Source organism: Periophthalmus magnuspinnatus, chromosome 5, assembly GCF_009829125.3.
Source record: "Periophthalmus magnuspinnatus isolate fPerMag1 chromosome 5, fPerMag1.2.pri, whole genome shotgun sequence".
In the NCBI taxonomy this organism is placed as follows: domain Eukaryota; kingdom Metazoa; phylum Chordata; class Actinopteri; order Gobiiformes; family Gobiidae; genus Periophthalmus; species Periophthalmus magnuspinnatus.
The window spans coordinates 10,532,599-10,545,414 of NC_047130.1; the positions used below are offsets into that span (position 1 = coordinate 10,532,599).

The 12,816-nt window shown below is 39.2% G+C and overlaps 1 protein-coding gene across 1 annotated transcript in view; it reads left to right on the top strand.

Annotated features, from left to right (window-relative positions):
* Positions 1-12,816, top strand: part of raly (RALY heterogeneous nuclear ribonucleoprotein) — a 33,461-nt gene that overhangs the window by 13,609 nt on the left and 7,036 nt on the right. The window contains exons 5-9 of the mRNA XM_033966434.1: positions 825-850; positions 3,114-3,123; positions 5,157-5,270; positions 9,711-9,901; positions 12,551-12,576. Of these exons, the coding sequence (XP_033822325.1) occupies positions 825-850; positions 3,114-3,123; positions 5,157-5,270; positions 9,711-9,901; positions 12,551-12,576 (367 nt within the window). The remainder of the gene's footprint in view (positions 1-824; positions 851-3,113; positions 3,124-5,156; positions 5,271-9,710; positions 9,902-12,550; positions 12,577-12,816) is intronic.

Below are 12,816 nucleotides of genomic sequence, written 5' to 3' on the forward strand. Positions count from 1 at the left end.
TTCGTACTGGTTGTGGAGAGCGGGGTCGGAGACGGGGATCTGACGAAGACCAAAAAATATCCAACTTAGAATGAGTCACAAAGACCAAAAACAAACTGAGTCAAGCAGAGTTGTACCACAATGGATACACAGACAAAGTGGCACTGAGTGTCAGGACCTGGCTCCCTTTGTCCTCCCCAGGTGCAGCTTGATTGCTGATTAGGTGCAGGTGTGCACGGGAGGGGCCCGAATCTCAGCCCAGCTCCAGCCTCAGATATAGAAGGGGAAAAACAGTGCAAAAGGGGAGGACAGCCTGGGATCATGACACTTTGGCTGTGTCCGAATTTGCAAAATGCGCCGTTCAAAGGTACCCTTTGAAGTACTCGTACATACATATGTTACATATGTTATTTTTAATTATTTATCATTTAATAGAAGAAAGTCAAGATGTCGTCGTCGCAGCCATTTATTTCTGTTTAGATTGAATATCAATAGGCAAATATGATGTTCGAGGTGATTTTTTTTCCAATTGTAGCTACTTCATAACTTTAACAAAATATACCTTGTTAAAACGTAAGAGACAGAGGTAACAATATAATTTTTTACATTCATAGTCTATAAACCAGAGAACCCTGATTAGTTGTACATAGTGGAATATTGCAGTTTAACGATTCTGTATTTGGGCAGGTTTAATTTGATCTGTGGCTAAACCACTTTAATACCAGTAGGGGGCGCTGTTTACCTTCTATGCCGTGCCATTTCATTTTATTATCGGAAGGTATTTTCTAGCCGTGCAGCACTACATCAAACTGGTATCTTGATTTGATTCGTCTGGTCTGCTGCAGGAGGAGCCCTCGTCACCACCAGCTCTGTGAGAACAAACACAAGAAGAGAGGGAGCAGAAAACAAAATATCTGAGTCCTAACATTTTATTTATGCTTTTTTGTTTGTTTGCTTAACACTAAAGCACAGGAACCACACTATTTACATGCTATTTACAACAGAAATAACAGAATGATAACTAATACATAGACCACTAAAACAAACAACAAAGTTAAATCTGTCAACTGGACAAATCTTGTAGGAGTGAAGACGTTTCGCTGCTCATCCAAGCCGCTTTTTCAGTTCTGGTCAGATTGCTGGTGGCCACTGCCTTTAAATCTATCTGAGGGGAGGGGCTAACTACACTGAAACTGTAAACAGCTATTGCCTCCAGTTTCAGCTGAGACTAGAACAATGAGAACAATAGCAGGGTCGTTAAGGGCTGAATAGGTTATATGTATATATGTATTTTAGGGACATTTTCAGAAGGGTAATGTGATGGTGTGGTGACCTGTTTGGAGGCATTAAGCAGTGCTTTAAAAATAATGTACGTAACGTACGCACAAAGACAGTGGTGATAGTACAGTCTGTGATGTAGGCCTGTCTCAAGATGGCGGCTACACTGAAGAATACACATTTTCGGCCGGGTACTTCGAAGGGTATGCATTTGGCGAATTGGGACACGGCCTTCGGTTAAGTTCGATCTCCATGGAAACGCTGGGCACATTTTCGTCTGCATTTGTCGGGTGCGTTGAAATGGGACAGCACTTGTCACGCCAGTCTACGTAATGCCTTTTGACACACACTTGGAAAAGTGCATTTAAGGGCATTTTGGTGTATTTAAGGGCATTTTGGTGTATTGGGACACAGCCTTTTTCAGAAGAGATTTTTTCCACATTTAAGAGACACTTGATACAAATTAGTGGCTGTGATTGGACCATCCCAAGTTAGGGCGGGGTTTTTTCATGATTCCAGGGCATTTAAATTTGCATTTAATTTATCATTACAAATCACTTCTAGATGTTACCACAGAGGGTGCAATCTAATCCATACTCTTTTTACTTTATTTTTTATTTAAATAAACATATAATTCTCACACTGGGACACGCATACGAGGGGCAGCTTGCAGATGGATTTCCTCAACAGATATCAGGCAGACGAGAATCATTAGATAACCAGTGGACCTGGTAAAAGCTCTTTAGTAGAGCTCTATGACTAAGTAACCCAAACGAATCTGCTTCACCACCAAAGATGTACAAACAGGATCATCGTGTACAGTAGCGGCCACAGTGATTAGCTTTGTCAAGCCTAATGGATCACACAACAGCCATTTTGAATTGTTAGAGGTGACTGAAATAAAATAAAACAGGTTCATCTAGCTTAAGTTTGTAAGTACAACAGTTGACAACACCAACCAACATCAAACATCACCAACAACTCCAACTGGGAACATTATAATTACAACATCACAACTGCAGACAGTAACTGTGCTGTGGTGTGACAGAAGAGCATAGGTTGTATGCAATTTAGGGCCACAGTAACATCTATGTACAACTGTCAGCCCCAACAACAGATGTCAGCCAACCATTATCCAATCAGAACATACATCCCCCAACTGCTTCCCCCATCCGCCCAATCACAAGTGCATTCGAAATGATTATTTTCCTCCAGTTGTCCTCCGCATGCGAGAGGGGGTGACTTGTGCACCTCAGGAGTACCTAGCTGAAAAATTAGCCTAGCGTGTTTTAAGTTAATAGGTGGAAACCAACACTTAGTATTAGTAAAATATAGACTGTAAGTTAAGACACACACACAATCATGTCCAACAGATCTGTTCACCTCTGCTGTTGCAGCTTATAACCTGGCCAGTAAGATGGATTCTTGTGATATTTGTGAGTTCATGAACTCATGAAAATCCATCTTGGCATGCTCCTGGTGGTGTGTTAGGGCCTGGCTGCCCTGGACCCATCACGGGGCAGCATTATGGTTTGGGTGGAAGTCAAAGTTAAAGTGTCCAAACGAACCAAACAGATGTACTTCAGACCAGGCAGACCAGGTGCACACCAAACGCACTGAGGTGCATTTGAGTTTCGGCTTGTTCTGCTGTTGTGACATCCCATTAGAGCTGGATCAGTTTCAGTGAGAGCCATTTCAGATTGATAATGTTCAGAGTGCTACACATATCAGCCTAGTGTGAGCCACGTTAAACCTTCCACAAGCTTCAAATCTAAAAATGTGTGACTATGTTTATGTGATTTCTGGTCTGATAAATTGTTACTATTGCGTGCTGGGTCCAAAGACTAAAACAGCAGAAAAAGATATGTGCACACACAAGGATTTGATCACTGCACGAGAGACATGTCTAAATATTAGTGTTTTAATCCCACATTGGCAAACATTTATACAGATGTAATAATAATAAACCAGTAGTACTAATGTAGTAGTATTATCATAGTAGTAGCGGTGCCATCTGTACAATGTTTTTAAACCCAATGCTGTCCTTAAACCAAAACAAAATTGATCCTTTATAATAGTTAGATAAAATACAAAGATACCCAAATACCCCAAATCTCAAAATACCAAAAAATACCCTAAATACCCAGCCACACAAAAGTAACATGAGCAAACAATTTAACATGTTTGAGTTTTTAATTTACACAGGACATTTCATTTTCTTTATTACTATCCCATCCAAGTCAAATTCCATAAAGACTTGATCAACGATGTGTTAGGGAGAGAAAATACAAAGCCATCAGGCAACAAGTCGTGGCATCTTCTGGATCATTTCAGAACGTTGAGTGTTGCAGAAATATAACCGAAATCTCATAAACTATGACACCATTTCGTTAAATTGAAAAATAAGGAATATGTAACTCACATTCTGAATATGCGTTTTATGTAAAAAGTTGTAGTATGTTCAGTTGAAAAGTTGAAGTAATAGCAAAAACCACAGAAGTCTTGCCCAAAGATACAATGACATCTTGCACCATAGGGAACTGTGACCTTTCGACTAACTTCTCTAATGCCAGGGGCACGATTCAAACCACCAATGTTCAGATTAGTGGAGAAATACTCGCCCAAACAAAAAGCTATTTGATATTATCAAGATAATAGCTTTTGTGACTTGTAGACTTACTGTGAGAAGAACCAACTTTTACTCAAACAAGAATATGTTTATACTGTCAAATATGTTGCTCAAGTATGGAGTCTGAAAACTACTCTGAGAGGTACAATTTTATTAAACAGTTATTCAAGTTATAACTGAGTAAATGACCCCACATCATTATGTAGAGATATTTAAAAAATTTGATTAAGTTTAGCTAAGTTAAAGCAGAACTCACATGGCCTTTGTGAGAGTTTGGCTTTGACTGGAACAAGAGTTTTGGGGCACCACTCAAGAAAAGTTGCAAAACATTACCAATCCAATATAATCAATTATCAAAATGAATGGTTTGCAAGGTTTGCAAATTCTTGTACCACATCACTGGCCCATGTCTGGAAATATCATCACTATTCACCAAGGTAAATTGTGTTTGGTGAATATTTATTATTTAAGTTAAACAGAATATGAAATATTAAAATCAGTGTGGTTTAAAGATGGCTTCTCAAGATTAAAGATGAGACAAACTTCTCATGTAAGGTTATGTGTTGAGTCTGGATAGTTGAAAGCACCCACTTTAAGTTGAGAGGGGCTATGTCATGAGTGATGACTTGGCTGAAGTTGAGTTTTGGGGTTTTGGAGGATGAGGAGAGGTCTTTGACTTTCTACACACACGTGCGTTATGAAAAAATAACCCAGTTTTACACAAATAAAAATATTTGCATGATATTTACAGATCAGTATGCAAACAATATTTACAACATGAACAGTTCACATCGTTCCTCTTCTGTCTTTGGAGAAAGTCACTCACTGAGATGGTTTAATCAAACAGCAGTGTCTTTTATTTGTCTTGATAATGACTAGTTTATCTGAATTTACTTCAAGTCAAGGTAAGGCAAGTTTATTTGTACAGTACAATTTGTAGTAATTCAAAGTGCTTTACAGAATAAGGAAGACATTAAAATCACAGCACAACAAATCAAAACAAATAATCATCATAAAACATCAACTTCAGTCAGGTGTTCTGTCCTTGTAGAAACTTTGTGGATCTTTTAAGAAAAGTCTTACAATAAATCTTACAGTGGAACTCAGGTCTGGCGTGACGGGGGCTGGGAGGCATCAGGGCGCGCCTTCCTGTAAACATTTCCTATTTAGGTCTGTTACCATGGTAACAGTAAAGAAGTGCTTCTCACACTTTCATAGGTCAATCTATAATTCTACAATTATAATGTCCCTCTCTTTTGTCCTGTCTCAGTGGTGAGAGGCAATGAGCTCCAGGCCATCAAGACAGAGCTGACCCAGATCAAGGCCAACATCGAGGCTCTGCTGGGGAGACTTGAGACGCTGGAGGAGCACAGCACAGAACCCGGTAAGAACTGTTGATCTCTCTCTGACATCTAGTTCACATTCCTTGTATGAAGATAGGATCCAGTCCTACCGAAACTAATCTGAAACTCGCTGTGCTCAATGTTAGATGTTTATGTAACAAATACTTTTAATTAATGATTTTATTTCTTCTTTTAATCTTGATTTTATGTTTTTAACTGAAACATGGCTAGACAAAAACCCAGGTAATGCAATTCTAGCGGAATCAACTCCACCCAACTTCAAATTTGAATCTGAAACACGAGCAAACAAAAAAGGTGGAGGTGTGTGTGCATTTTTTAGAGATAATTTAGTTACTCACAGATTATCATTTGAGGTGTTTTCATCTTTTGAGTGTGTTTCATTTAAAATGGAGCTAAAACAATCCCCCTCCATACTCTTCTTAGTCATATACAAACCCCCCCAGCACTGTCTGAGTTTTATTGATGATTTTACTGAGATGCTTTCAGTCGTATGCATGGACTTTGATGGTGTAGTCGTTACAGGTGATTTTAATGTACATGTGGATAATGTGTTTGACAGAAACGCTAAAGAGCTCAGTTCTGTCGTTGAAACCTTTGGTCTGACTCAGCATGTCAGCGAGCCCACCCACAACAGAGGGCACACTCTGGACCTGCTCATTACAAATAGAGTAAATATTTCAAAAGTCAATGTGGTGGATGTTGCTCTGTCTGATCATTTCTGTGTCTTGTTTGACTTGTCTGTTGTTCCCAAACCAGCGGCTGGTCCTGCAGTTGTTCAAAGGAGACACATAAATGATAAAACAGGTGCACTGTTCATGGAAATGATACACTTTGAAAATGCCTCATGTTCTGATGTTGATGATTTGTTGAACTCTGTGACTTCGAGTGTTTTAAATGTTCTGGACACCATTGCCCTGATGAAGGTTAAAATGGTTAAAGATAAGCAGAAAGCGCCATGGAGGAATGATGACTCGGTCAGGGCACAGAAAAGAGAGTGCCGGAGGTCCGAGCGGGAATGGCGCAAGTCAAAGCTTCAGGTTCATTATGAGATTTACAGAGAAAAGATGCACATGTACAACCACAGTTTATGTAGAACAAGGCAAAGGTATTTTTCTGACATTATTGGAAGTTGTAGTAACAACTCTCGTGTCCTGTTTGCAACAGTAAACAGATTAACAAACCCTCCAGCTCCGCTGCTGCTGTTAGAACTAATTTCCACATCTAAGTGCAATGAGTTTGCAGTGTTCTTTAATGACAAGGTTCAGAGCATTAAAAATGCCATAAATTCCACAACGCAAATAACACCTCAGCAGCCACCTAGACACTTAGGGCTGACTCACTTTGCACCTGTAACTGACAAAACTGTCCAAGAGATTGTCACCAGTCTGAGTTCATCTACATGCTGCCTCGATGTGTTACCCACTAAATTTCTAAAGTCTGTGCTCAACAATTTGCTGTCACCACTCACTCGCATAGTTAACATGTCACTTCAATCTGGCACATTCCCAAGAGCTTTGAAAACTACGGTTATCAAGCCTCTCCTAAAGAAGAGCAGTCTTGATGCCACAATGTTGAACAATTACCGACCAATCTCTAATCTGCCGTTTCTAGGCAAAGTTGTTTACCAACATCTTATTAATTTTCTCCAAATGAACAACTCCTTTCATGTCTTCCAGTTAGGTTTTACACCCCACCACAGCACTGAGACTGCTCTTATCAAGGTGACAAATGACATCCGCCTTAACACTGATGCAGGCAAAGTCTCAGTCTTGATCCTGTTAGATCTGAGTGCTGCCTTTGACACTGTGGATCATGGGATCCTCTTACAGAGACTAGAGGACTGGGTGGGCATCTCTGGTACGGCACTAAGGTGGTTCAAGTCCTATCTAGAAAACAGGGAGTACTTTGTTGAAATTGGAAAGTGTGTCTCGGATAAGGTGTTCCTGACCTGTGGGGTGCCCCAGGGGTCAATCCTGGGACCCCTGTTGTTCAATCTCTACATGCTGCCGTTTGTCAGTTAATACGCAGCAACAATGTGGCTTACCACAACTATGCAGATGACACTCAGATCTATGTCTCACTGGCAGCAGGTGAATATGGACCAGTGGATTAACTCTGCCACTGCATCTAACAGACCAGTGTGTGGATGCAAAACAACTTTCTCCAGCTAAACTCAGACAAGACTGAAGTCATCATCTTTGGCCCACAGAAACATAGAGAAAGTGTTAGCAGTCATCTCCAGTCTCTTTCTCTAAAACCTTCAAATCAGGCTAGAAATCTAGGTGTAATAATGGACTCAGACTTGAACTTTAACAGCCACATCAAATCAGTAACATCTGCAGCTTTTTACCACCTAAAAACATTGCAAAAATCAAAGGTATAATGTCAAAGCCTGACTTAGAGAGACTTGTCCATGCATTTGTCTCCAGTAGGTTAGACAACTGTAACAGCCTGCTCACTGGCCTCTCCAAACGAGCCTTAACACAGCTGCAGTACATCCAGAACGCTGCTGCTCGGGCCCTGACTAGAACCAGGAAGTACAAGCACATCACTCCTGTACTTAGGTCTCTGCACTGGCTTCCTGTAGCTCAAAGAATAGACTTTAAAGCAGCTCTGCTTGTGTATAAGTCTCTCCATGGCCTAGGTCCAAAGTACATCTCTGACATGTTAGTGCCATATGAATCATCTCACACTCTGAGGACTTCAGGGACCGGCCTCCTGTTGGTGCCCAGAGTCAGGACTAAACATGGGGAATCGGCGTTTCAGTTTTATGCAGCTAAAACCTGGAACAGTCTTCCTGAAGATGTGAGACAGGCCTCTACTTTGACAATGTTTAAATCCAGGCTCAAAACGGTTCTGTTCAGCTGTGCATACGACTGAAAGGGTTTTATTCTGCACTCTTCTGTTTTAATCTTAATTTTATGATGATTATTTATGTTTTTATTTGTGTGATTTTAATGTCCTTCTTATTCTGTAAAGCACTTTGAATTACTTTGTGTACGAATTGTGCTATACAAATAAACTTGCCTTGCCTTGCCTCTCTGATTACTACTTAAACTCCAGCACCTGCAGCCAGTCATGAATCAGTGCCTCAGCTATTTCAATACACACTGTCCATACAGTGATACAGAGAAAAACTTGTATGTGTCCTCTATCTGCAGGTTAAGGTTTAGTTGTGATTGTAGTTTGAAAAGTTTTTCTCATTCTGGGTATTCATCTTATTGTTGCCGTAAGCATCATTTAGGTTATATTATTTTGCATGGGGGGGCTGGTGATCTGGACAGCAAATAAATTCTATACAGATTACATAGCCATTTTAAAGCCTCCAGAGAATCGGTGAGTGTTGACTTGTTGGTCACATGAACATAGAACATTTTACACAACTCGACATACTTTATATCAGATTTTAGTGGCAAGACTTTTCCCAAATTCTTCATTGAAATGAATGGGATTCCCACTTAATTCGAAGGGCTACCACAAAGAGAGTGCAGTTTAACAGCATTTAGAGGCAAAAGTGGGTGGGGCAGAGTAAGGTCAATATGGACAGGCCTCATGTGAAAGCTCATAACCTCCAGAATTTACTCACTGCGCTGCAGAGGCTGAACTAGCACTGTTTCATGATTGGCTGCAGGTGCTAGGGTTAAGGTAATGACCAGATCAGAGAGAGTCCTTTTAGGTTTAAATTGACTGGATTAATAGCATTGAAACTGCCAACACAAATGAGAAATTCATGTGAGGCTCATTCTGCTCATCAACATTGCCCATCATGTCCAATGTTTTTTTTGTTTGTTTTTTGTAATTAAGAATAGATCAACATTACAATTACCAGTAAAAGTTAAATGTTTACCTCTTATCTGGGAACAGAGTTAGGCCAATCTTATATAAATCTATTCCTAGAAGAAAATAAAATGTTTAAAAAAAAAATCTAGTTCTTAAACTCAGGAGAAAAAATATGCGTATATTTTTTTCACTAACAGTTTGTTCCCACTAACATGGGAACAAATGTTTAAAATGAAGATCCTGGAAGTCAGCTCTTGTTCATAAAGTCTTTTACGCACACATAGATGGAAATTTCCTAGGTAAAGGACCACCACTTGCTTATCTCCATGGCGATGTTAAACAGCATGGCATTTTAACTTACCTATTAACTATTTATATCTTGAAAAATATGCACAGTGTGTAGGCATGCCTCTCCATAGATCAGATCTATAACTTGGCTGGGTTATAGGTCTGTTGGCAGAACCTACTTGTCTCCAGAAGACAGGAGAGACAGAAAAGCTTACTGTCATACTGTGGACATTCCAGGCAAAACAATATCATTTCCATGGAGAAAAGCAACTAGCACAACCTGACCAGAAAAGTTGCACAGTACACCTTTAAGTTGGTATACAAACAAAATATCCCAAAACAAAGCCAAACTAATGTCTAATATATCTACATCCTTCTGTTTCTTTTAATAGATTCAAGGAAAGGGGGTGGAGCTGAGTCAGAGGAAGGGGCGTGGCCTGAGGAAGAAGGGGAGGAGTTAGGGTCAGATGCCGAAGATGAAGCCATGAGCCTACAGAGTGAAGATGAAGAAGAACACAGACCAGAAGAAGAGACGGATCAGGCAGACAACAGCACATATCCACACCACTGCGAACACCACATGGTAAAAAATGTCACAATATTCTTACATTATACTCCTGATTTTTTCATTTATTTTTATTTTTTGCATGCACACATATGCGATTTCTGTAAAGTGGACTTAAAGGAGCTGGATGTAGCCTGCACTCTTTAAAAAGATACTACAATCACAACTGAACCTGTGTTGCCAGAGCCTTAACCTGCATGTAGAGGACACATTCAAGATTTTTTCATTCTCAGTAAATGGACAGGCCTCGTGTAAAACCCCAGAACCTCCAGAATTCCCTCACTGAGCTGCAGAGGCTGAAATGTCTTGAGAAACAAAACACCAACTTTGTCATCATGCCTAATGTTTCAATGCTGAAATCCAATCCAGTTTAACACTGGATGTAAACTGACTGCACGTGTGGTGTGAGTTGGGACTCGTAAGAAGCATTTTCTTTAATATCATTGGGCCTCATTCATGAAGTGTTCTTACGAACACATTTGTACTTAAGGCCTTCTTATGAACAACGTTTTCTTAACTGAAAATATTCTTCTGGGGAAAAAAAAAACAGTTAGTGGAACTCGTGAAAACAAATATTCAGATCTTTTAAAATATTGTCTGTGTCCATCAACTGGACAAAAAGTTCTAAGAGTGAAGATGTTTCACTGCTCATTCAAGCCGCTTCTTCAATTCTGGTCAGATTACAGGTATAAGGCACCGACCACCAATAATCTGACCAGAACTGAAGAAGCAGTTTGGATGAGCAGCGAAAGTCTTCACTCTTACAACTTTTTGTGCTGTTGACAGATTTAGCTTTTAGCTGTTACTTTTAGAATATTATTACTCCGATAATGCAACACAAAATTCGAATTCCTCTGTGATTGTAAGTTTTATATTTTCTTTAAATAATTTCCTATAAAAATATTACTATGTGATCCAATAACATTTATGTGGAGTTTTGTATGTGCATGAGCTTTTGTATGAGCAGTTCTATTTGGCCTAACAGACTTTACAGGCTGTCACTGCAGCCTGTAAAGTCTGTTAGGCCAGCCCCAGCCCCAGTGTTCTTCATATGGACCACTGTTACTCCCGCCCCCTTACTCGCAGAAAGAACAATACAAACGAGGAATGCCGTAGCTTATTTCAATAACTTGGTGACTTAAATCAACCCTCACTGTATGTGTGTTCATGTGTGTTTAGACAATTTAATTGCTATTGAAGCGGTAAAACAGCAGAAATCCATAAACACGTTCCACCTGAATTTCTCGTTCATTTTCTCCCTTGCACTTTCACATGTCATAATGCCGAGTCCATACTGACCATATGTGGAAGTTTAGAGGACGGTTTTAATAAATAGGTATTAAAGTGATGTAAAATGTGATGTGAAATGTAAATGAGCTAGTTTAAGAAGAAATTTGACATGTTGTGAATCTGAATCTCTCAACATCTTTGTAAAGTGAAAGTTTAAGAAAACATTTAACATTTTCAAAAAAACATTCATGAATGAGGCCAAGTGCACCCTGCCACACCTCAGCTGAAAGTATCTGCAAAATTATTTATTTTTCCCAAACAGCGGTCTGGGGTGGTTTTCAGGACATTAGATGTGTGTTATTGCACCAAAACGTAATCAAATCCGCAACTAACCCACTGTTAGTGTGTGCTGACCCCGACCTGCACTTAGTATAAACTTGGCGTAAAAGGACTCTCTCTGATCTGGATTTACTCTGAAACCCCAGCACCTGCAGCCAATCATGAATCAGTGCTAGTGCAGCCTTCTAGTACCCCCTTTTTTTTCCTTTCTTTTTTTTTTTTTTTTGAAACAGTAAGAGCACCGGTTACATACAATACTTTTGTTTCTTTTATTTATGATTATTTTTACAGGTCATGAAAATGCATCTCCATAAACATTGTATACTGTTAACCCATTAGAATTCCACAAGAAACAATTTACCTTTTTAGCTGATACTTTTATTTGTTATATCTTTTATGACCACATTCATTCGATCGAAACTACATCCAGTTCATTTTCTTCCATACTCATTAGTCCATCATTTTTATTGACCTCTTAAAAATCCAATCCATTTTGAACCATTCTCATTTTGATGTATGTTATTTGAAGTAGAGACCTAAACCCTAAATCTGGTCTCCTAACTCCCTATATCTTTATAACACACACATGGTTTGCATTGGGTGTATTGATGTGAAAGAGCAGAGATTTTATTGTATCATAAGTGAGTTTGGATGGAGAGTAAAGACTGGGGACAGTTTTCTTGTAAACACGGTTGTAATTTTGGTGTTTATGAACTGAGAGGGAGAGGTCATGACCAAGAGCCTGCTCCAGACCCAAGAAACATGTACCACATTTGTTCCCATGAGTCTGAGCAAATTTGACTTATCGCAGTACACTTTTTCTGGTCTGCTATCTGCTGGTCTTCCTGATGACATTATTGATTTGCCTGGAATGTTCCATAGTACGGCATTAAACAAATATATCTCACATAAATTGAACTGCACATGGTTTATTGCAAAAAAAAGAAAAAAAAAATGCTTGTGCAGTACTTCTATAATATGTTTACAACAACAGTGTGCAACAATTTGGGAACAGCAATGTTTATAAATGCTTCCTGTACATCGAATGCATTTCATATATCTAAAATCTGTGTTTTTTTCAGGAAAACTGTTCAACAGAGACAGCTGAAGTTCATCCGTGAGAGGTGAGTGACTTTTTTAAAGATGTATCCCAACAGAAAAATAAGAAAACCCTGTAATTTTTGTTAAGGATTTGGTCCCACGATTTGCAATGCTATAGTGAGTCATATCATCCCTTTTGGTCCCATTTGAAAAAGGCTAATTTTGTTTGTCTTTTGTTCTACTAACAGAGAAGCCATTTAACAATTTGCTAGTTTTTGTTTAACTTTTTTTTAGTAGTGTAGTAGTAGTAGTAGTAGTAGTAG